At 47.9% G+C, this 23,868-nt stretch overlaps 2 protein-coding genes across 3 annotated transcripts in view; one reads left to right on the forward strand and one right to left on the reverse strand.

Annotated features, from left to right (window-relative positions):
- The window catches only part of SMYD1 (SET and MYND domain containing 1), a 42,920-nt gene extending 35,403 nt beyond the window's left edge, over positions 1-7,517 (forward strand). For both annotated transcript variants that reach the window (XM_012774339.3, XM_012774340.3), the window contains 4 exons: positions 95-187; positions 1,323-1,486; positions 2,486-2,654; positions 4,072-7,517. In XM_012774339.3, the coding sequence (XP_012629793.1) occupies positions 95-187; positions 1,323-1,486; positions 2,486-2,654; positions 4,072-4,230 (585 nt within the window). In that variant the 3' untranslated portion in view covers positions 4,231-7,517. The remainder of the gene's footprint in view (positions 1-94; positions 188-1,322; positions 1,487-2,485; positions 2,655-4,071) is intronic.
- An 8,819-nt stretch (positions 7,518-16,336) lies between these two features.
- FABP1 (fatty acid binding protein 1) lies at positions 16,337-22,334 on the reverse strand. The gene is made up of 4 exons (XM_012774345.2): positions 22,186-22,334; positions 20,436-20,608; positions 18,879-18,968; positions 16,337-16,458 (listed from the first exon to the last, which is right to left on the reverse strand). Exons 1-4 carry the CDS (start codon positions 22,250-22,252, stop codon positions 16,408-16,410), a joined length of 381 nt encoding a protein of 126 aa, XP_012629799.1. The 5' UTR covers positions 22,253-22,334; the 3' UTR covers positions 16,337-16,407.
- Between the last annotated feature and the right edge of the window lie 1,534 nt (positions 22,335-23,868).

A 23,868-nucleotide genomic window follows, 5' to 3' on the forward strand; every position in this document is an offset into this window, starting at 1 on the left:
TGCAGGACATGGAATGTCAGAGGCGGCAGCTATTCAAAAGTAGAGTGGGTGGCCTCATGAAGGGGTCTCAGCTCAATGTCTCTCCCTCTCCCAGCCCTCTCAGGAAGCGGTTAAGGAGATGATACAATTCTCCAAGGACACACTGGAAAAAATAGATAAGGCTCGCTCTGAGGGTTTGTATCATGAGGTAAGAATTCATTTTTTATAGAGGATGAGGGTGGAGAGGAGGGTGGAAAGGTTCTCTAGTAAGGGAGGGAAATGGGGTGCAGGAGGCTGCCAAGCAGGTTGTTTTTCTGGAAGATGTCCTTTGGTTGAGGCCATGACTCTTCTTGCCCTTCGGCACCTCTTAGGGGTGTGTTCTCAGTGACTATGTGACCCACTGAAACTGGGTTTGAGGGGAACAAAGGCAGCCGGCACATGTCCCTTGGGAATCTGTGATGGCTGAGCCTGACATCAGAGATAGAGGACAGGAGATGGCCGTGGGACAAGCTGGCCGTGGGTTGCTTGCTTTCCCATAACTGAATGCATGTGCTGGCTACAGTTTTCAGTCTCTACCAACTGACTGAGCATTCGAACTTGGCTCTTGAAGCACCAGGGATTCTCAGCTATGTCTATACTAGATTCACCTTTGAAAAATCCTGATGCCCAGACCTCCATTCAGAACAGTTTCACCAAAATCTCTAGGGGTGGGAATCAGACATCAAGATTTTTAAAGCTCTCCAGAGATTTCAATGTGCAGCCAAAGTTGAAACCCACTGCCTAACATTGGCCTGCAAATCATTTGCATTGAATTAACCCAGGAAGCTTGTTGGAAATACTGGTTCCTGTTCTCAACCCCTAAGATGTGATTCATCCAATACAGGACCATGAATCGGCATACTTTATTGTTTTTTCCATTTGTATTATATTTATTGTATTATTATTTTTATTTCTTTTTCAAATATTTTTGATCCATTATTTGTTGAATCTGCAGATATGGAACCCACAGATACGTAGGGCTGACTCTGTGTATGTGTGTGTGTGTGTGTGTGTGTGTGTGTGTGTGTGTGTGTAGCTTTCATAGCTTCCTGCTACCTACTGACTTGAAAACTCCTTGCTCTGCTGTGTCAGCCATATCTCCCACCATTACCCTCCCCATCCCTATACTTAGCCAAATAGGACCATTTTGTTATTGAAATCACAAACCGGTGCTTTCCCATCTCTGTTAACAATTTCCCCAACCTTAAAAGAATGAGTGTCCAATGTCATCATGATGCTCCCATATGTGGATTTAGCATGTGCTCTGGTGCAGTGGTAACAAGCAGGACTATGTCTCACTCTAGGTTGTGAAAATATGCCGGGAGTGCCTGCAGAAGCAGGAGTCAGTGTTTGCTGACACCAACCTCTACATGCTGCGGATACTGAGCACTGTTTCGGAGGTCCTCTCCTACCTCCAGGCCTTTGAAGAGGCTTCCGACTATGCCAGGAGGATGGTGGATGGCTACATGTAGGTGATGATCCTGGGTCTCAGTCTCCTGGAAGTCTATTCCAGAAGTGGCAATTAGATAGCGCACATACTGCTACCTCTTGTTCCTGCACCCACAGCAGACATGAGTAATCGATCATGTCTCTCTTTATGATTGGGCCTTTTTATCATGTCAAGCAGTAATGACCAAACAACCAGAGCCAGTACTTGAGCTGAAATCTATCCCTGGTCTTTCCCAAATCCTCCAGAACAGCTATCCCTTGGATGACATTGTCTGCTTTTGATTTCCTTAAGGCTGAGTCCAACTTGATTTTAAGTATTTGGAAAGCCCTCCACCCCCAATAATCAATACAGGAAATTAATTCTGTGAGTTTTCTTTTATTATTATTATTATTATTTTTTTAAAGAGGCAGCAGTCATCCTTGCTTATGAATTGTAAAATGCAAATCTCTTGTCTTCTCTTGGCCAATATCCTCTCTTGCCTTCTGTGACCACATTGTCATGTGAATTTGTGTTTCTGGCCAAAGGAATAAGTTGGCAAAAGAAGGTTTGTTTCTTTGAGGGGGTGTTACTCATACACAAAATACAGGCAAACTCTGCAACACGCTAAAAGGAAGCCCTGCAAAGAGAATGCCAAGGAGGTGAAAACACAAGGCTGTCCCAAGAAGAACCTCCAAATTATTTTTTTCCCTTGACTTTCCTGTCACTTTCCCCAGAGAGTGCTGAGGTGCTCCTGAGAGGCCCCGGCTTCCTGTGCTCAAGCTCAGAGGACAATCCTGGTCCCGTTTCCCTTTGAGGACTTGGCTGAGTGGCCCAAGTCAGAGTCCCGGCTCTCACGTCCTCACTGTGTGGGATGTTGGTCTCTGTGCCTCCTCAGCAGGCCGCAGGACCGCACAGTGCGGGTGGAGGAGCAGACGGACTTAGTCAATAAGGGCACTTTATAAGTTGTCAGATGATACGCGGACAGATGTAAGGGCGGCTGGGACGATGCTCTGGGTGATTGTTTGCTATGCCCTGCAGGAAGCTCTACCACCCCAACAACGCCCAACTGGGCATGGCCGTGATGCGGGCAGGGCTCACCAACTGGCATGCTGGTAACATTGAGGTGGGGCATGGGATGATCTGCAAAGCCTATGCCATTCTCCTGGTGACACACGGACCCTCCCACCCCATCACCAAGGACTTAGAGGCAAGTAGCATCTTGGGGCTGGGTGCTCCCTGCCTGATCTGAGCTCTCTGAAGATGACAGTCTGAGTTCAGGTGGACTCTACTTTAGGAAAGTCTGTAGATTGCAGCTAGACCAGCAGGGAACTCGGAAACGCTTTAGCCCACTCCCCTTTTTTCACATATGAGGACACGGAGGCCCAGGGAAGGGGAGTCATATGTCCACAGTCACATAATGAGTTAATGGTGAAGCTGAGACTTGAACCCTGAGTCTGCTGAGTCATGATGCCCCAAGCCTGGACTGGGACAACCTAAACAATGGTGTGCATGTGTGTATGTATATTTGTGTGTGCAGCCACCTAGTTAGAGAGTATTTGGGGCTACACAGAGTGGAGTTTGGGATCACAGGCTCTGGAATCAGACTACCAGGACCGAGTTCCAGTTTCACCGCTTTCTAGCTGTGTGACTTTGCACATACATTGAATGTACGGGCCTCAGTCTCCTCATCTGTAAAATGGTGGGGGGCATAGGGTTGTGGTGAGGGTGCAATGAGTTAATGTGTGAAAAAACTTAGAACAGCTCCTGGCAAATGGCGCTGCTGGTGTCCTTTGTGCTTTGAAGGGCTGGTTTATTTGAGAGTGACAAGGCTGTCCTCAGACAGTGTAGCAAACAGACTTTGGTGTCATGAAATGTGTCATAGAATGATGACATTTAGGACTTGTGTGACCTCAGATATGGATGTCCTTTTACTTCTCAGGTCTCTAGTTTCCAAATCCCTAAAATGGATATAATACATCAGTGTCTCAAAGCTGACAGGAGGACCAAGTGAGGGGCAGAAAAGGGGGGTGGGGGGTAACCAGCTGTATGTCTGGTGTATTGAGCTTGTCAAAGGCAGAGTCTTTCTCGATCTTATTCACTGCCGTATCCTCAGCCCCTGAGCAATGCCTGGGCCTTGACAAACATTTCTTGAATGGACATATGGGAGAATGAGGGCCTTTCTGTGTGTCGCACAGTGTAATCTTCCTAACCCACTGTGAGGTACAAAGGAATCTCACCCATTTCATGGGTGGGAAAACTGAGGGCTGAAACAGTTAAGTCACTTCTCTGAGGTCCCACAACCAGTAAGTGCAGGAGCCAGGGTTCAAATCCAGGTCCCCAATGGACAGTTCCTGAGAACGAAAATTCTCTGCTGAGAACTATCCCTCCAGCTACTCTCCAAGGGTCCAACTCTCTCTCTCTCTCTCTCTCTCTCTCTCTCTCTCTCGAGCAGACTGGGCCCCCTGCCAGGATTTTAGGCCCCCAGTCTGTGTGTGTGTGTGTGTGTGCATGCATGCTGTGTGTATATCTTCTGAGGGGATGGAGTTGAATCTCGGTGACTGGGCGTCATTTACCCCAAGGTAGGTCAGGGACCAACATGTTTCTGTCCTACCTGTGTCCCACAGGCCATGCGGGTGCAGACGGAGATGGAGCTGCGCATGTTCCGCCAGAACGAGTTCATGTACCACAAGATGCGCGAGGCTGCCCTCAACAACCAGCCCATGCAGGTCATGGCCGAGCCCAGCAGTGAGCCAGCTCCGGCTCTGTTCCATAAGAAGCAATGAGGACCTGCCTGGTGGGGGAAGGGCAATGGGGCGGGGGACTGGAGAGAGATTCTGGAGGTTGGTGGGTCTAGGGGAGACCCTTGATGAGGAAGCCGAGGCAATGCTCAACCTTGTTGCTGTGGGAATGTTCTTCCCTGTGTTCCCCAGCGTCATTTTGGTTCAATTCAACTGAATTCACTTCAAGTTAATTCTGTCCCAGGCCAGCCCAATTCCTCCTACAAATATTTATTGGATGCTAGGCCCTAGCACCCAATAAAGGATATTCAGATGGAGTTGGGTGGGGAAGCAAAATGTAAACAAACATTTAAAGTGCAGCGTAATTAAATGCAGTGGGGAACTCTACGGAGGGGTGCAGAGGCTGGCGTGTGTCTGGGGTGTGTGCACATCATGGAGGGGGTGACCTCTGAGCTGAGGGCAGCAGGTGCCTGGAGTCCCAGGTGGCTGCTCTCCCATCTGTGCAGGTGTCTGTGGGCTGCTGGTCTCCCCTGGGGCCTGGTATATTCATATCTGGCTGACTAGGATGGGTGGTGTCCAGTTCCCTCAGGCTGGTGTGGTGTGATGAAGACGGGGCTGTGTCTGGGCCATTCAGGTTCTACTGGGAGAATGGAAACCCCTTCAGAATGTGCATATGCAGAGAGAGGGGAGGGCCTTGTCCACCTGAGGCTTCCATTAACATCTGGTTCCAAGTACAGTTCTAGAATTATTTCTGGAATACACAGAGAGGGAATGTACCTTCCCCACTTTCATCACCAAGCCTCGTGCCTCCCTGGGAGGTGGGGGCTACTTGGACACCACTGGGATTTTTCTGTCCATTTGCCTAGTAGAATGGAAAAGTCTTTTTGGGGTGAAGCTGAGAGAGAAACTTGGAAACACATATACCCAGTGATCATGGGTCCAGCAGAATTGGCCCTTGGGGACTTTATTTGGTTGCATGTGCCTGGGGGGTCTTTACCAGCTCAGACTTCATCATTGTCCCCAGCGATGCTCCAGCCTCAGTACTAAATCATTGTTCCTTCTCCTTGCTCAGTTTCTTTCTCTGTTCATGCCCTGGGGGCCTCTGCTCTTCTCACTAGAAAGAGCACTCTAATCTGGACTGTGCCATGCCTGGGTTGGGATCTCTCAGAAAAGGACTTACCCTCATCTCCTGGGAGTCTTCATGATTCCCATCTGAGAAGTGAGGGTCTTGGGAATCAACCAATCCCAAGATTGGCCTGTTACCCTGTTATCTTCTGAGGCCCCACGTTTCTCACCAATGTTTTGGGAGATCCAGGAACACAGTTGTTCAGTTGGGGGTGTCATCAAGACTTCTACATGACCTGGGGCTACCACTGACCCTAGAGCTCTGCCTAGTGTCTTGAAGTCAAGCAATCCCAGCAGGTTCCATATTTGTTATCTCTGCCTGAAACCTTAGCCCCTTCATCTTTACCCTTTCATCCCTAGAATGACCCGCTGGCTCCCTCTGAACCTTGTCCAGTGGCTGAAAACTCTGCAAATGGGCCACCTTTTCACAGAATACATGTACCTGACATTCGGGTCTTTGGGGACACTCTCCTTTCTAGAAGGTTTTTATAGGAAGAATGACAGTTCTTTCAAGCCCCCGTACCACAGGCTTAGGGACAGCATTGACATTCTCTCAGGGACCTTACCGACACATTCAAATTATACTCTTCACGCTCATATAAAACCTCCCAGGAAAACTTTCTTCCCTTCTTTGTCATTGTCGTCTGCCAAGCCACCAGCCATTTCCCTATATTCATGGTCGTTTTTTCCATCTCATCTTCCAAAATTGATCTTCACCCATTATTGCTTCTGCATCCCAGATCCTCGACATTTCTCCACCCACTGCCATCTTAAGTGCAATCAATAAAAATGGTGCGGACTCTTGGATCATAATCTTCAAAGCTGAATATTTTTTTAGTTGTATAGTTATTATATGCCTTTTTTCACCTTCCATTTCTTCTTGGCTCCACTGCAGACTGGCTCCCACTCCCGCTTCTCCACTAAAATGGCTTTTACCAAGATCAGCTCTAGTGGGTACTTATTAGCCCTCCTATTTTTTGGCCTCTCTGCATCAATCGACACTCCTGGCCTTTGGTTTTGGTGACCCCACTTCCTTGTGACGATCCTCTGAGGTGGCTTCTCAGGCTCCTTCACTGGCCCTGTTTCTCTACCTGCCCCTGACACATTGGCATTTTCTGGAGTTGGTTTTGTCCTTGGTTCATTCTCTCCTCACTCTGCACACACCCGCTGCACGAACTTAGGCAGGCTCTTTGTTTTTTTTTTTTTTTTTTTTGAGACAGAGTCTCGCTTTGTTGCCCAGGCTAGAGTGAGTGCCGTGGCGTCAGCCTAGCTCACAGCAACCTCAAACTCCTGGGCTCGAGTGATCCTTCTGCCTCAGCCTCCCGGGTAGCTGGGACTACAGGCATGCGCCACCATGCCCGGCTAATTTTTTTTATATATATATCAGTTGGCCAATTAATTTCTTTCTATTTATAGTAGAGACGGGGTCTCGCTCTTGCTCAGGCTGGTTTTGAACTCCTGACCTTGAGCAATCCGCCCGCCTCGGCCTCCCAAGAGCTAGGATTACAGGCGTGAGCCACAGCGCCCGGCCTAGGCTCTTTGTTTAATGACCACCTTGAGGCTGATGATTTTTAAGTCTGTATCCCCTGACCTTGCACTTCAGCCCCAGCCCCTCACAACCTCTCAGATGTTTGCAGACTCAGCAAACTCGGCATATCCAAAATGAGACTCTTATCTTTCCTTTCTCCCCTCCCCACATCTGTCCCTCCTCAGGACACCACCCTAGAACAGCACCTCCTCCATCAGATTGTGAGCTCTTGGAGGGTGGGGACTATTGTGTCCCTCTGTTCATCATTTTATCCCCAGAACCTAGCACAGGTCCTGGAACATGGTAGGTGCTCAGTAAATGTGTGTTGAATAAGCGAATGAATGAATGAACATATGAATGAATTTGCTTGTCTCAGAAGGAAGAGACATGGAACTGTGTGTATTCTGAATTTTTATGTAAAAGCAGTCAGCAAAGCCCATTAAATACTCTGTGTTTCCAAGAAAATAGGTGTGGCTTCTTTGTTTCTGATAATCTTTTTCAGAGGAGCAATGTCTCATAGAACTTTCTGTGATGATGGACATGTTATATCTGTACTGTCCACTATAATAGCCACTAGCAGCACATGCCTATTGAAGACTGGAGTATGACCGAAGAACTGAATGTTAAATTTTATTTAATTTCAATTAATTTATACTTAAATCACCAATGTGGCTAGTGGTGACTGTACTAGATTGTGTAATTTTAGAGAAATATTTTAGTGTAGTTTTTAAGATCATGGACACTGAGAAAAACCATTTAAGCTTGTCTTTATCTCAGCTCTCCTATATTAGCTATGTGACCTTGAACTGGTTATTTCACCCATGCCTCAGTTTTCTTAATTGCTATTTACTGCATAGGTTTGCTGCAAGGACTAAATTTCTTAAATGTAAAGCCCTTAGAACAGTGCCTGACTCATCACAAGTGCTTAGAGACTATTAGCTATTATTCCACTTTGAGCATTCCAGCCATGCGTCTGCTGGGTGTCCCTTCCCCCAGTTAGAAAGTGGAAGTGAAAGGTAGAGACAGGCAGTGGTGTGCTACAATCAGCTTGCGTCAGCATGTGAGAGCCAACCGGACACATCTCTTCCCAACTCTGCATTCATCAACATCACACTGACAACTTGAAATTGGCCATGGTGGGAATATTTATACCATGGTAATTGGCTTACCTTTAGAATGCATTAATTTGTTGTGTTGTCAGTCTATAAAGGGGTTTTACCATATGGGAGTAGCAGAATGGATAGACAGACCACTTAAAAAGTCTTCCCTTAAGGGGGGAGGGGGCGGGTATATACATACACAATGAGTGAGATGTGCACCATCTGGGTGATGGTCATGCTGGAAACTCAGACTGGTGGGGGGAGGGGGGAAAGTGCATTTATTGAAACCTTAAAATCTGTACCCCCATAATATGCTGAAATAAACAAATATATATATATATATAAAATAAGAAGCCAAAAAAAAAATGGAAAAAAACCCAAAAAACCAGATGTTAAGACAAAAATGTTAAAAATTAGTCGATTTTTAAAATAAAATCTCTTTAATTAAAAAAAAGTCTTCTCTTAAACTGGGGTGAAATTTGCATCCTGAAGCTTCTACTCCTTCGGGCTGCAGCAGACAAGTCTAAGACCTCCGATTACCAACCAACAAACTAAACCATCTGCCCACCGCATTACCGATGTATTGAAAAATGTGTCTTAAAGGCAGACATAGCCATTGCTTGGGTGAATCATTCAAGATTTTCTTCTCCAAAGAATACAGAACAGAAGAATATAGTTGGGGCACACGGCAGAGAGAAGAGCAACATTTCTAAAGGCAGTTGAAGGTCCAAGCTTCCCGACCAAGGGATGCAGGGCTGTGGATAACACCCAGTGCATGAGAGCCAACAGCCCTTCTAGAAGCTCTTCTGCCCCCTCCTGGCCCAGCATTACATAATTCATCACTCGGGCTCATTTGGGCTAGGAGGACTCATGTGTCTTAGAGAAGCACAGTATGCAGCAAGGCCATACCGCATTATATGGTCCCTCACTCTGCCACCAACCCAACCCTCATTTGTCAGTCCCAGCCTCCCCAGCTGACACAGCTTGGTCTGAGAGCAATCCGGCCCAAGTACAGTGCTGCAGTTCCCCAGATGTCTTTAGGAGTTGGATTTGTTTCCCATGGCTTCCGTAACAAATTACCACACAAATCTTGTGGCTTTAAACAGCACAGATTTATTGTTTTACAATATTGTTTTACAATCTGACCTACTTCTGCAGGCCAGAAGTCCAAAATGGGTGTCACAGGGCTAAATTCAAGGTGGTGTGTGGGCTATGTTCCTTCTAGAGGCTCTAGGAGAGAATCTGTCTTCCTTTAGAAGACACACATTCCTTGGTTTGTGGCCCAGCCAGCAATGATGTCACTCTGACCTCTGCTTCTGTCATCTCATCTCTGACCCTCCTGCCTGCCTCTTACACCGACAAGGACCCTTGTGATTGCATTGGACCCGCTGGAATAATCCAGAATAATCTCCCTGTCTCAAGGTCTTTACTTTAACCACATCTGCAAAATCCCTTTTGCTATGTAAGGTGACACACAAACAGGTCTGGGAATTAGGATGTGGACATCTTTGGGGGCCATTACTTGCTTACCAAAGACAGTGGTCTTGCTACCAAGCCCTCAGACTAAGCCTCATTCACCAAGGCAGGGTTTTTAAATTCTCCCTTTGTAGATTATAGCCCTTCCTCACTGCTTCCCCTCTGTTCACATGTGCTGGGCAGTTGTGGTGTGTGCAGAATCCCTTTATAGACCCAGTCCCTTCCCAGGCATGGCCAACAGTGGGGTCAGTGCAGGGAACTACAATTGGAAACAGCAGATAGAATTCCAGTCATGTGGCTTGTGTCCTTCAGTGGCACTTATATTTGCCCTTGTAGGATGCTTATGTGCATTTGATTCCTCACCTGGCTCATTACAGCAGGCATCCTCAAACTACGGCCCACGGGCCACATGTGGCCCACCGAGGACATTTATCCGGCCCACTGGGTGTTTTTGCCACTGCTGCCTGTCCTGCTTAGCAGCCGACTTGTCCCAGGCCCACAGTGCGCATGTGTGGAATGTGCGTCGCACTCTCCAACGGCCCTCCAACGGTCTGAGGGACAGTGAACTGGCCTCCTGTTTAAAAAGTTTGAGGACCCCTGCATTAGAGTATATGTTTCTTGGGGGGCAGAGTGTGGCCGTATTCAGGACCAATGGTGTTCGAGCACTTCGTACTGAATCTGCCTGTACATGAACTCATCACTTCCCTCCAGACCTGTGCCCTGCAGGTTATCGCAGATGCTTCCCTCTCCTTCACCCCTTGAATAGCTTTCTGCGGCTAGTCTTTTCAGACCAGCACCTCTTCCCCACTTCTGCTAACAGTTCCAGCCCTTTCTCTAGGGACTCTGTGCCATGCAGCTCTCAGGAGGCTGCTCAGCACAGGCTCATGCAGGACTCAGCCTGGACCTGTCACGGCACAGCCCTTCCCAACACACAGTGATGGTCTGGGAGTCAGTGGTATGCTGCTAAATATTTAACAACAATGTTAAGAAGAGCCCTGATTTGAAACATTTGCTGATTTCCGTGGCATAAACACTCCCACCAAGGGCGAACGTCCAGTACCAAGCCGTATGCAGAGTCGGGAGCTAGGCAGGACTAGTGGGTTCCAGCACGTACTGCAAGTGACCCAAGCCAGTCCCTCGACCTTTACGGGGGGGACTCCTGTCCTTCTGAATTGGAGAGGGAGTCCCTGCTCTTCTCTCGGGATTCAAGTTCTCAGTTCGTGACCCTGGAGGTGCTGCAGTCTCTGCCATATGGAGAGCCCTGGGAAGAAACATTGAGGGAGGAAAGAGGAGTTGGAAAAAAGAAAGAGAAATACTAATATTGTTGTTCAGGTGTGGGTCCACCTACCCTTTCCAGTTACATGAGCTAGTGAACTATGCCCCTTTGCCCCATTTTTATTTTTGGCCTAAGCCTTTTGGGTGGGTTTCTTTCACTTGCAACTAAAGGAGCTCACATTGTGTTAGTTTTTCTCCATTTCTCCCACATCCCTTCTCCAGCCTTCTCTGCCCGGCTCTGTGTTCAGGAAGGCTGAGCCAGGTCCAACTGGGTGGCCCTCCCGTGACTCCAGTAACTGTCCCCTGCATTGCCCCTTCAGACCTACAGGTGGGAGTGGCTTCCCATGGTTGCTAGGCGGGTGCCTCCTCACCTGCTTTACTGGCTTCCTTTACTCTAACCACACCTTTATAAGTAAATAGTCCTTTCATTGAGTTTCACCAGGAGGACCTTCTGAGTGTGCCCCTGCCTCCTGTTGATACATCCTGACTGATACATCTGCTGGTGGCGCTTCCTGCATTTAGTCACTAGAGCCCATTGATTCTAATTCCTAAATGCTCTTGAGCCTTTCTGCTTTGCTCCATCCTCACAGGTATTGCCTTGGTTCAGGCCCCCAAAATCTCTTGCCTAGACCACTGCCACAGCCTCTTAATCATCTCTCTGTATTCAGCGTTGTCCCTTCTCATTGGTCCTTGACACTATGGTCAGAATGATTTTTCTACAATTCATTTAGTAACATTTAGTAAAAACCCCTCAATGATTCCCCACTGTCATAGGGATCAAGTTCAAACCCCTTGCCAGAGTAAAAGGATGTTCACGGAAAAGACTCTTCCCTTCTCTGCCTCCACATTTCCCTGCCAAGCAGATACCCTCGGATGCTTCCAGACCTCTTCTTTGTTGTTTTCCCAGGCATCACCCCCACCCATTCTGCACCAGGGTCTGGAGCTAGCACACACTGCATGTCCCAGGGATGGCTGTATCCTCAGGGCTTAACATTGCACAGCCCTGCCTTGGATGAAAGAGGCTCGGCTGTGCAGAGAAGATGCATTTAATTCCATGTCTCCATTTTTTTCTAGTAATAAGTACTAGAGAATCATGGGATAGTAAACATGCCTCTAGTATGTACAGAAAAAGTGCTCTGATGATTGAGTGCGGACTAAGTTAGGCCGCCCCCACCCAATCACTTTATTTATCTTAATAGCAGTCAGTTAAAAAAGAAAGAAAGGAAGGAAGAAAAAATAAAAAGATTTGTGTGGACATAGACACCAAAATGGGCAGTTTACAAACCAATGGGCTCTCACCGGGAACGAGCCCCCTCTGTTGGTGGGATGCTCACAGGACAGAAGGAGGGGAGGAAGGGGGCACGAAGAGGGGAGGAGCCAAGGTAAAAATAGCTAATAACAGCAACAGCTGTTTATTCAATTTATTTAAGCAGGCTTCGGACCCCGTACAAACTCTAAATTCAGCAACTATTAATTAATTCTCCTTTCCAGGCAAAATAGTACAAATAATTCCCTCCAAAACCGAGAGTTATTCCCAGGGGAGGAGCCTCACTGGGAGGAGACTTTGGGAATTTTGTCAGATCCCTGGAGGCTTTGCTGAGAAGACTTAGTCTGTACTACTTTCTCCTCTTGTGGCTTCAGTGTCAAAAAAACTGAGTTTCGCCATTTATTGGGTTTGTGGTCCAAAGGGAACTCTTTTTCTCCCCCTGCCTCTGAATCTGCTTTCAGAGGTTAATTTCTCTGGGCATGACGGAGTTTCTGAGTATGGTCTAAATACCAAACCCAACTGACACTCCCTGAGAATCTGAAAATGGCACTACTGACTTGTTTTATTTGAATGGCATTTGACTTGCATTATTTCATGGGCTTCTCAGGAAAGCCAGGAGGGAATGTATTGTATTGCCCATTGTATAGGAGAGATAACTGAGGTCCCAAATTATTGATTAATTGGCTACAACCATTTCTTCAAGCCCAATATTTCTACTTTAAGTCATCTGCTTTTTAAAAAATTCATTGCTCATGAAAGAAATAGTTCCACAAAATAAGTTCTTTGCAAAAGATTCAAACAACATAAATGATGCAAAAACCTCTCTTGATTTCCCACCCAATTCTGTTCCCAGAGGTAATGGCTATTATTTTAGTATCAGGTGTCTCAAACATCTAGACTTTTTTCTATATGTTCACATATATATATATATATATATATATATATATATACAAACAGATAATTTTGTTTTATGTTTTAACAAAATTTACATCAATGATATTATACTGCTGATATTATTCTGCAACTTGCTTTTTTAAAAACAGCTTTGCCTTAGAGATATTATATTTTTATATCAGCACATAGAGATCTACCTCATTCATGGAATCTATTGTGGATTATTTCATAGTATGGCTATACTACGGTTTATCTAACTCTTTTTTACTTATGAGAATTTGTGTCCAGTTTTGGGCTATTGCATGCTTTATATGTTTTTTTTTTTTTTTTTTTTTTTTTTTTGAGACAGAGTCTCGCTTTGTTGCCTAGGCTAGAGTGAGTGCCATGGCGTCAGCCTAGCTCACAGCAACCTCAATCTCCTGGCTCAAGCAATCCTTCTGCCTCAGCCTCCCGAGTAGCTGGGACTACAGGCATGCGCCACCATGCCCAGCTAATTTTTTATATATATATATATTAGTTGGCCAATTAATTTCTTTCTATTTTTATAGTAGAGACGGGGTCTCGCTTTTGTTCAGGCTGGTTTCGAACTCCTGACCTCGAGCAATCCGCCCGCCTCGGCCTCCCAGAGAGCTAGGATTACAGGCGTGAGCCACCACGCCCGGCCTTTTATATGTTTTTTGTGCATGTGTAAACACTTCTGTAGGGAGAGATACAACAGTGGCATTGCTAGGTGTTAAGACTTCACATTGAAAATGTTAATGGACACTGTCAAAGGGTGTTCCATATCAGCCTCACCAGTTTATATCTCCACCACCAAAGGCATAGCTATTTATCCTGGGTATCATCAATCCTTTTACTTTCTACTAGTTTGATTTTTAAAATGATATAATACCTCATCTTGCAACCCTCCTCCCTGGCTACTATGAGACTAAACATATTTTGTATTATGAATTGCCTATGAATATCTTCAACTCACTTTTCCATTGACTCATTGGTCTTCTTATTGATTTGGGGAGATTTAAAAAAATTTTTTTTATTATTATTTTTAGAGACAGGGATCTTGCTATGTTGCCCAGGCTGCACTCCTGGGCTCAAGGGATTCTCCTGCCTCAGCCTCCCTGGTAGCTGAGACTGCAGGCACGCACCACTGTGCCAGCTTTGGGGGATTTTTATACTCTGTCTATTAACCTTCGTTGTGTGAGCCAAAACATTTTTTAGAGGCTTTGTTTATAGTGTCTTTTTTCGTATAAAACATGACATTTTTGAGATAGTCAAATTTATTAATCTTTTCCTTCATGGTTTTTGCCCCTAGCATAAGAAAGTCTTCTCCATGTGAAGTTATTTATCTACTGTCATATCTATTTATAATATTTCATATTTATTTAGCTCTTTAGTTCATCTGGAATTTATTTTTGTGAATGGCATATTGTGGTGTTCTATTGGTTTCTTTTCCTTGTAACCCCTGAGTCTGAGTTCATACTGAAGTAAAGTAACTCTTTAAAGGCAGACAAACTCTTTTCTTCAGTCTGATTTAGTTCCCCAGATAATGGATCTCTTTTTTACACCCAAGACTCCACTGCAGGTGGAGAAGGAGAGCAAAGTGATAGTGCAAGGCAGGAGGAACTTCATTCTAAAACGCTGGTGCAGACAAAATGCTAGAGAAAGGGAGAGAGTGATTTCAGCTGAGCAATTTGGGATGCCTTCTTGAAGGAGGTAGCACTTAAATTACAGGGGGAACAGAGGTTTAGGTAGAGTAGAATGTATATTATAGGCTAAAAAGACTGGGCAGGCTATGATTACAGGGTCAATAACATGCAGTCCATGGGCCAAATTTGGATGCCATCTGTTTCCTTACAATGTTTGAGCTAAGAATGCTTTTCACATGTTTAAATAGTTGGGAAAAAAATAAAAAAGAGTAATATTTTATGATATAAAATTATATGAAATTCAAATTTCAGTGTCAATAAATACAATTTTATTAGAACACAGCCACACCCATTTGTGCTGACTGCTTTTGCAATACAGTGGCAGACTTAAATACTGTGACACAGACCAAATGATCTACAAAGCTGAGAACATTTACTCTCTGGATCTTTACAGAAGTTTTCTGACCCCTGATATGGAGACTGGGATGCCAGCTTTAGGAGTCTGACTTGTTATGTAGTAGCCAATGAGGAAGCATTATGATTCGTCTTGTATTTAAGGAAGATGACTCTGTCAGGGGGCAGAGCTTTGCAGGTGAGAGAGAGGGGGTCCAGGAGGTGCCATGGGTAGCCAATGAAACAATCCAAGGAACAAGTAACAGGGTTTCAGCTCTAGAATTGGGAAGAGAGGAGGAGAGAAAGGTGAAAGATTCAGTCGTTTATCAAGGTTTACTATGGGCTATGCACAGTTCTGGGTGCTGAAAGATAGTATAAAGCCAGAAATGGCACAGCTTGGCAGCTCTTTGGATGAGGGGTGTGAGTACAGTATTAGCTTGCCATTGTACCATGAACTGAGTGGCTTAAACAACAGATGTTTATTATCTCACATTCCAGAGGCTGGAAGTCTGAGACAAGGTGACAGTAGGGCCACGCTCTCCCTGAAGAAGTTAGAGAAAAATGCCTAACTCCTTGCCTCTCTCCTAGCTTCAAATAGGTCCTTGGTTTGTGGCAGCAAAACCCCATTTTCACATATATATCCACTTGTGTGTGTTTCTGTGTCCAAATTTCCCCTTTTTATAAGGACCCCAACCATGTCAGATTAGGAGCCCACCCTACTTCACCCTACTTCAGTATGACCTTGTTTTAACTTAACTAATTACATTAGTTAATTAAATTAAATTAGTGACCTAATTTCCAAATGAGGCCACGTTCTGAGGTACTGAGGGCTAGGATTTTGACATATGAATTATTGGGGGGATGCAATTCAACCTCTAACAAGTACCTACCCGTCTGGCCCAAAGTAGTGTTTGTGTTCAGGGGACGCCCTCCCCTTCCGCACTCTGCCCCTGCCCATGGTGTGCAGCTTCCTCTGTCCACTGCTGGTGCCTCTCACTAAGCCCCTCCCGTAGGGGGAGAAGCTGTGCATTTAGTGGGTCAGTGCCTGACCTTTTTGCACCTGCCTGCTGGCGGGTGGGCGCTGTGGCTGTGCTGGTGGGTGTAGCTCTCCTTTGTTGTCCAGCCTTCCTGCTCCCTGTGCCCACAGGGAGCACCCTCAGGGCCAGCCCACTGCTCGCCCTCTTGTTCCAGCACCTTGCCCGTGTGACTGGAAAGGGAAATCCCAGGGCCACCGTGCAGATCCAGCCACACCTGGTGTTCCTGGCAGGACGCCTGAGTGGGCAGCATGGGTTCTGTATTCAGAGCGAGAATTACCCTTCGGACCTGACCTGTAACGTGGAACATTCGGGTTATCAGGGTTCACGAAAACATAGGTGATCTGTGCTCACTGACACCACCAATAGCACCCCAATAGCACCGTCAATGAAAAGCCATTGAAAAGAAAAGGTATTTTTTAAAACAAAGTCCACTTTATTACATTAATTTTACACAGAAAAGCAATATGAAATGCTGGCTTGTCTAAATTCTCTTGCTGATTCTCTTGAAGACAATGTCACCCAATGTCATGGTCTGAAAGCCAGAAAAGAAATCATGAAATGTTCACGTTGAATTGTAAAAACAAAACAAAACAAAAAGCTTACAAAACAGCCCCAAATATGCTAGCATATAAGACAACTCAAAGATTCTTTTGTTTTCTATAGGACTGGGGAAGGGTTGGCAATTCTTTCTTAGATCCTATGCCTAATTGTTGTCACTTCACTTCCTCACGTGGAGGGTTGTCCTCCCTTTGTCTGAAACCCTTCCTACATCAACAGCTGTTAAAGCAAGAGCATGCAAACCAGCCCAATCCGATCCAACTTCTCAAAGTTTCATTGAATGCCTACTATTCAACAAATGCATGTTGGACACCAAAGATACATGTACATGGAATCACCTAGGCACCTAGCCTGGAACACAGTGGGCACTGCATAATTGTACCTTAAAGCTGTCGAACCTACAAAAACATTGGATGCATCAGCTTTAGGCTTGTTGAGGGATGTTTCCTCCACCCCTACTGGTTCTCTGGATAAGACTGCTTTAAGGACAATGCATTTGGCCAGGGTGAAAAGGAGCCCCTTAGCTTCAGCAGCACAGAATGGCTGCTGCTTAATGGGGTCCAGCCCTGGTTCTACCACTTACTAGCTGGATGGCCTTGGGCAGGCCAACCTGTCTGTTGAATCCCTCGTCCTGCCTCTAGTCTCACAGGAGACTAGAGGATTAGGCAAAAATGGAGTGTGTCAAAGGACGTTGGCCAGGACTCAGTCCAGGACAGCTCGTCTCCTGCCCCCTCCTGCACCCCTGGCTGGGGTGGGGGTGAGCATCGTACATTTTGTGGTTGATGCTCACACTCTCTAGTTGAAGGATTTTCCCACCCATGTCAGGGACATGTTACTGAAGGAGAAACACTGCGCTGTTCACTCCTGAGCTGAGGACAGGAGCTGGCCGGCAGCCAGGCCCGAGGATGACTGCACACCTGGACTGTGCCAGGGCTACAAGCTGCCACAGTCTCACGAACAATGTGATTCTGCTTATAACGCCAAAAGGGCAAGGGCGTTTATGAGGTGCCTGGGCTTGCAGGGCAGATGGAGGCCCCTTGTGGTTCATCAGTGAGTGCTGAGGCAGAAGGGAAGGGTTATGGCTATGAATTACCATGACCTCATGAAATAGCAAAGCTATTTTCTAAGAACTGAACTTTTGGCCAAATAAAGCCTTCCTTGCATGCGGGTGCTGCACCAAGGGAAGGGCTGCTCTGTGAATCACCGAGGCCCACAGGAGGGCTCGGTGAACGCCTGCGGATTGAGTGGATTTCTGCCCTCTGGCCTGTGGGCGAGGCTTGTGGCTACATCCCAGTGGAGACTGAAAAGGGTGACCTGTGCTGGTGTCTCTGCATGTCCTACCAGGCGCCTCTCCTACTGCATCCCATTTGGATGTTGGTCAAGAAAGGGGAGAGGCTGGGGAGTGGGTGATGAGGAGGGAAGGGAGGGGGGAGGAGGAGTGGCTGACTCCAACTAAAGTGTGGGGAGGGACAGCCAGGGTGGGGAACCCGGAGAGGTAGGGAAACACCAGGAGGGGCCACCACTAGCTGATGTGTCCAATGCTTTTGGTGCATTAGAAAAGGTTGCCTCTTCCTCACGACACCGTATTTCTCTCTGCTGGAAAATTACCCTAATATGCCACGCTGGTTTTGTTAGAACAAGACTGTAGTAAGTATGCAAATTTACACTGTCTAGAATGTGAGAGGCTCCCCCGAGAGCTGGTGTAGTGAACACTGAGGCTGGCAGCTCCGTGAGACAGAGCTGGTACAGAAGGGTCCTGGCCCAGTTTCTCCACTTGGAAAACTCAGGGTTCGGCCGGGCGTGGTGGCTCATGCCTGTAATCCTAGCACTCTGGGAGGCTGAGGCGGGAGGATCGCTCGAGGCCAAGAATTCGAGACCAGCCTGAGCTAGAACGAAACCCCCCGTCTTTACTAAAAATAGAAAGAAATTAATCAGACAACTAAAAATATATAGAAAATATTAGCCGGGCATGGTGGCGCATGCCTGTAGTCCCAGCTACTCAGTAGGCTGAGGCAGAAGGATTGCTTGAGCCCAGGAGTTTGAGGTTGCTGTGAGTTAGGCTGATGCCACGGCACTCTAGCCCAGGCAACACAGTGAGACTCTGTCTCAAAAAAAACAAAACAAAACAAAAAACAAAACAAGACACAACAGAAAACTCAGGGTTGTTGGGAAGATCACCAATAATGTGTATAAACTGCCCGATACACTATGGATCCGCAGTAAGTGGTAGCAGGTATGGACGATATTGTCCAATAGGCCATATGGACAATAGGGAAGGCAGGTGTTTGGGAGTGAGCGTACAGTGGTGGCGACACGGGGTGTGTGAGCTGCTCCTCACGCTTCTCCTCTCCTCCCTCAAGCCCTGGGAGCCATAAGCTCAGGGCGCCAACTTACATTGGTGATTGTGTCGCCATTGAGCTCGGTCACGGACTTGATGTTCTTGAAAGTTGTCACCAACTTATTACCTTCCAGCTGAACCACTGCCTGCAGGCGACAGAGAGGTGGCCTGTGAGGAAGGGCGTGGGGAGGGAGCAAGGCCCTTGCTAACAACAGTGATTGCACCTGTGCAGGTCTCAGCTGGCAACCGCCCCAACGCTCCTGTTCCTACACCCTCAGCCCCCAGCTCTCTGGCTCTACACAGAAGTGAGGTGCATTTAAGAACTAAAGAACATCAGGACTTCTTTTGTCAGAATTTTAATCATGGCATTAATGAATTTAATTTATGGCAGGTCTAGAAATAAGCACAGAACACCTAAATGGTCCCAAATACAAATGATAAAATAAAATCAAGTAAAATCTCAATTGTACAAGATATGGAGGGAGGTAGTGGCAAAATTTAAAGCATTGGCCACCTGAGAGAACACATATTTTGCTTCGGTATGTATTATTCTTTCCAGAATACTAATCTTTCCCATCACGATGTCCTTTCCAATCCTTATACAACCAGGAAGAGGTGACAGAAACACAGCAGAGAGAAGACAATGGCCAAGGTTAAAAATTTACCTCCAAAATGGATAATTGGAAAAGGCCTGGGATAAAACCCCTGATGGCCTGTCCCTTACTGTGGGCACATCAAGAGAATTCCCCTCCTAAAATTTATCCTGACCTGCACTGTTATATTTGGAGAGGCAGAAATAAAGAGCGACCAGAAGAGATAAAAAGACAGACAAGCTGAGTCCAGGGCACAGAGCTGGGGGTGGGGACTGCAGTAGAGAAGAGGGCTGCTGGCGTGTGCGGCGTCTGCGAGGGAGGGAGAGACAGGCACCCCAGTCTGGGATCCTCTGCCACTGCCTGCCGTCCACCCGCACAGCTCATTCCCCAGCTCTCGTCACACGCCTTGAGCTGCAGCCCAGCGGATGCGATGCTGCCCTGCCCACTGCCTTCAGTCTGGGAAGATTGACTATTCCCATTATATAGATGGGATAGTCGAGGCCAGGGCTTAGTGACCACCCCTGAAGGCTTGATCTGAGTGCCTACTGGGGGCCTTGGTATTCTGGTGTCACCAGCACCTCCTCCAAGAAGTCTCTCCCCGTCACCACCAGCTCTGGCCTCCCCATCACCACCAGCAAAGGCCAGTTAGGGTTTTTCGCTGAACCCCATTTACCCTGCTGCTGGGCCCTGCTTAGAGGACTTTGAGAGCCAGGAGTGCTAGGCCTGGGAGAACCTGAGACCCAGAGTCCTGCTCTGTGCCTGTTCCCCCACATCCTCCATATGGGACACCGTGGATTTGGGAGCCTGAGCACCACCAAGACAGTCCTCGGGAAGATGAGGGCAGCTTCTCTAAGACCTTCCTCCCTAAGAGCTGCCCTTGTCTCTCTGCTTCTCCCACCCCAGAGGCTGGTTCAGAGATGGGATATCTGTGGTGGGAATTGAGATGTGGGTCTTGAGGGAGGAACCCAGGTTCCAGGGAAAGTTCTAGAAGAGAGGGTGGCCAAGGGGGGACCCTCCTACCTTGACCTTCTCCCCTGTCATGGTCTCCAGCTCACACTCCTCCCCCAGGGTGAACTCGTTGTGCATCACTTTGGAACCGGTGGTGATGGTGAGCTTGAAGTGCTTCCCGTTTTGCACGATTTCCGACACCCCCTTGATGTCCTTCCCCTTCTGGATGAGGTCGTCAGGCAGACCTGGGAGAAATCGTCTGAGGTTTAGGGATGGGCAGAGATGGGAGCTGCACAACCACGGTAGATGAGAGAAGCATGGTGGCATTGGAGGGGGGACAAGGGAGGGCGCTCTGTCTCCCCAGAGGCCACAGAAACTCACTGTAGGTCCGAGAGCGGCGTGGGCTTTGGCCTCTGAAAGGAAGGGTCAGCGGCCTGGCCTGCTGCTATCTTGACAGTGCATTTATAAAAAGGACACCCTTCTGGCCTGAAGAACCTTTCCTCTTGTGAGCACCGTGGGTCTCACTCACTCCCTTCTTCATTCTTTCTTCTTTTAACGACTTCGCTCTTGGAGCATATTAAACCCCACACCCAGGGTGACCAGAGAGTTTGCCTTCCAAACCGGGTCACTTCTGAGAGTGACGGGGGAACGATTCATAATTATGGTAGGACAGCGTGCACAGAGCAGGACTGTGCCAGGCAAACCTGTGTTCTCCTCTGCAGTCAAGGCTTTGGAGGAAGATGGACCGCCAGTACCTTGCCCTGATAGGGCTTTACAAATGCCAGAGCCTGTGTGCACTGTTATATAAATGGAGTTCACAAAAATCATGCGGGTCGACAGTGGGAGTGGAGGGTCCTGCTGCACAGGTGAGGGATGCGAGACACAGCGGTGGTGTGGCGTGGCTGCAGAAGAAGGTATCAGCTCCCAAGGTCCTCCCCTCCCTGGCCCTGCTGTCTCCTGCACCCTTCTCCCTCTCGGCACCCTCTCGTCACGCTGCACCCTCTGCTCCCTCCACCTGGAACACGCTCCCCTCCCCCAGTTCCCTGGCAGACACCTGCTTATCTTTCCAGGCTCAGCCCAAGACCCCCTTCCCCTCCCAAGGGCCTTCCCTCCACCACCCTCCTGTACGTGACCCTGGCAGGCATGGGGTTAAAACGAGTTTTCTGGGAACCAGCACCTGCTTCCAGTCCCAAGGCAAACACTTCCTGCCTGCATGACCTTGGTCATGATTACTTAACCTCTCTAGGCCTCGGTTGCCTCACTGTAAAGTGGGAAAATAATACCACCCAGGACTCGAGTTTTTTGTTAAGGATGAAATGGGGCATTGCATATCCAGTGCTTAGCCCAGTGCCTGACACAGTCAGCACTACACACCTTAGTGGATATATCACCCTTATTTCTTCTCTTCTTCTCTCTTTAAACTGCAACCTTGAAAATGTAGCCCATCATTATCTGTCCCTCTGGTATCCCCTTAGCACAGTGCTCAGTGCTGGTTGGCCTTGGATCAGTGTTTGCTAGAGGAATGAATGCGTGCATGAGTGCGTGACTGAACGGACAGGACCACGTACTGAAGTACCAGCAGACGTGGGCATCAATCCAGATCACACCCGAGTCCAGTGCTCTTTCCACTTGCCTGCGGAGTGGCTTTGTCCAGTGAGTAATAGCATGAGCCGCAGGTCACCACAAAAGTCGACAAAACGCCCCTTAGTCTGTGGGTGGCCTGAACCTCTGCTCCCCTCTCAACATCCAAAGCCTGAATAGCCACTGCCGGACTGGCCGGACTGGCCGGACCCAGAGCCTTGGTGTCCAGCCTTGCACTCACCCATTGCCTTCATGAAGGGTTCAAAGTTTTCCTGGCTCTGCAGTTGGTACTTGCCGGAGAAGTTCATGGTGGCGGTAAGGCTCCCTCTCTACAGCTGATCCACAGCACTGCAGGTTAGACTTGCCACTGTGGGCTGTTTTATAGGGGGCTCATTTCCCTTCGAATATTGACCAGAGGTCAGCAGCTGTCAATTCCTTTATGGCCAGGTTCAAACATTAACTCCTGAGAGCAATGGTCAACAATAAAGGTCAGGATGGGCACGGCAGAAGTTTGCCCTCAGTCAGCAAACAGTAATGAATGCCAGCCGAGTACAAAGCCCTTGGCCCTGCAGCCTTTAAAGTGAGTCACCACCCCTCCCCGAAAAAAGTGTGTATGTGTGTACACACACACGTGTGTGCATATATGTGTGTTATACATATGTGTGCACATGTTTATATGTTGTGTATTTGTGTGTATATATGTGTATATGTGTTGTGTGCCTAAAATGTACACACATATGTATATGCGTGTGTATATGTATTTGTAAACATGCGTGCCCACATGTGTGCCCACACATATGTGTGTCTATAAAAACACACAGAAAAATATCAAAGACTTACTTTGAACTCAAACCCTCATCTTCTTTACATAATCTTATGATTTCTTCCCACCCTTATCATCACACAAACTTCATTTTTAGAGTTGTCATCAGCCCCCAGAGCGATTTTGTATTCTGGGAATCCCTCCCTGATGATTATAGGCCGCCGCAGTCCGGATTTAAAGTGTTAGGGCAGCACATCTAGAGGGCAGCGTGTGGAAACTGAGATCTGCTAGGCAGAGGCGAGGGAGGGGCAGAGGGAAGCTGGTCCCTGCTGACTGACCCCATCCCCTGCTAGCAGGGCAGGACGGGGGATCTGAGGTTATACGCAGGGAGCCCCTGCTGGCAGCGGCCTTGGGGAGATGGCAGGGCAGCACTTCCAGAGGCTGGGATGTGCCCTGAGGCGCCGAGAGATGTGGAGCCCAATGGAGGCACACCCCCCACTTCAGGCCTCCGAGGAAGCTCTCAGCAAGCACCGGCCCGGCCCGTAACCCGCCAGCTTCTCTCCCTTCTCTGCCCGCACTTTGGCATCAGCCTCCTTGTTTGCAGGCTCCAGCCTTTGTCCTCCGGCCTCCTCCGGGCATGAGCTTTTGGCAGTTCCCATAGTTCCAGAGACCGCAGGTCCTGGGTAGCCAGGAGAGCCCTAGTGTCACAGGTACCATCGTGACAACCACACCCAATAACACTCCTACCTTTCTATCAGGAGCTCTGACTTTTGGCTTGGAAAATGATTCCATTGCCTAAACATTTAGCAGGGCTGCCATCCCTCAAAACCCAGCTCTGGTCTACCTCTCCGCCTTCGTCCCTCCTCTCTCCCCAGGTTGTGGTTCCAGTCACAGGCCAAGTGAACAGGTCGTGGGGTGGGGGCGGGGGTCCGTGTCTCTGTGTCTGTGCCCAAGCCACACTCCTTCTAAACACTTTGAGGCCTCAGGTTCTGGCTGGGCAGGAGGCTGGGGACATGTGAGTGGATGAGAGCTCATGCCAGTGGGCGTCGACACCACGGGAAGACACGCATGAAGAGTGTGGGACCAACAGAGGCGTGCCAGCCCACAGGAGTGGTGTGCTCTGCAGTCTCTGGACCCCACACACCCTCCACACTCCCCAGC

This window comes from Microcebus murinus, chromosome 3, assembly GCF_040939455.1.
Source record: "Microcebus murinus isolate Inina chromosome 3, M.murinus_Inina_mat1.0, whole genome shotgun sequence".
NCBI classification, from domain to species: Eukaryota; Metazoa; Chordata; class Mammalia; order Primates; family Cheirogaleidae; genus Microcebus; species Microcebus murinus.

What these genes read in the sequence shown, in the direction of transcription:
- FABP1 (XM_012774345.2), bottom strand. Translation starts at nt 22,252, where the DNA reads ATGAACTTCTCCGGCAAGTACCAACTGCAGAGCCAGGAAAACTTTGAA. An exon ending in TGACAGGGGAGAAGGTCAAG is followed by an intron (nt 18,969 to 20,435) that starts GTAGGAGGGTCC and finishes TGTCGCCTGCAG; the next exon opens with GCAGTGGTTCAGCTGGAAGG. An exon ending in ATGGCGACACAATCACCAAT is followed by an intron (nt 16,459 to 18,878) that starts GTAAGTTGGCGC and finishes TCTGGCTTTCAG; the next exon opens with ACCATGACATTGGGTGACAT.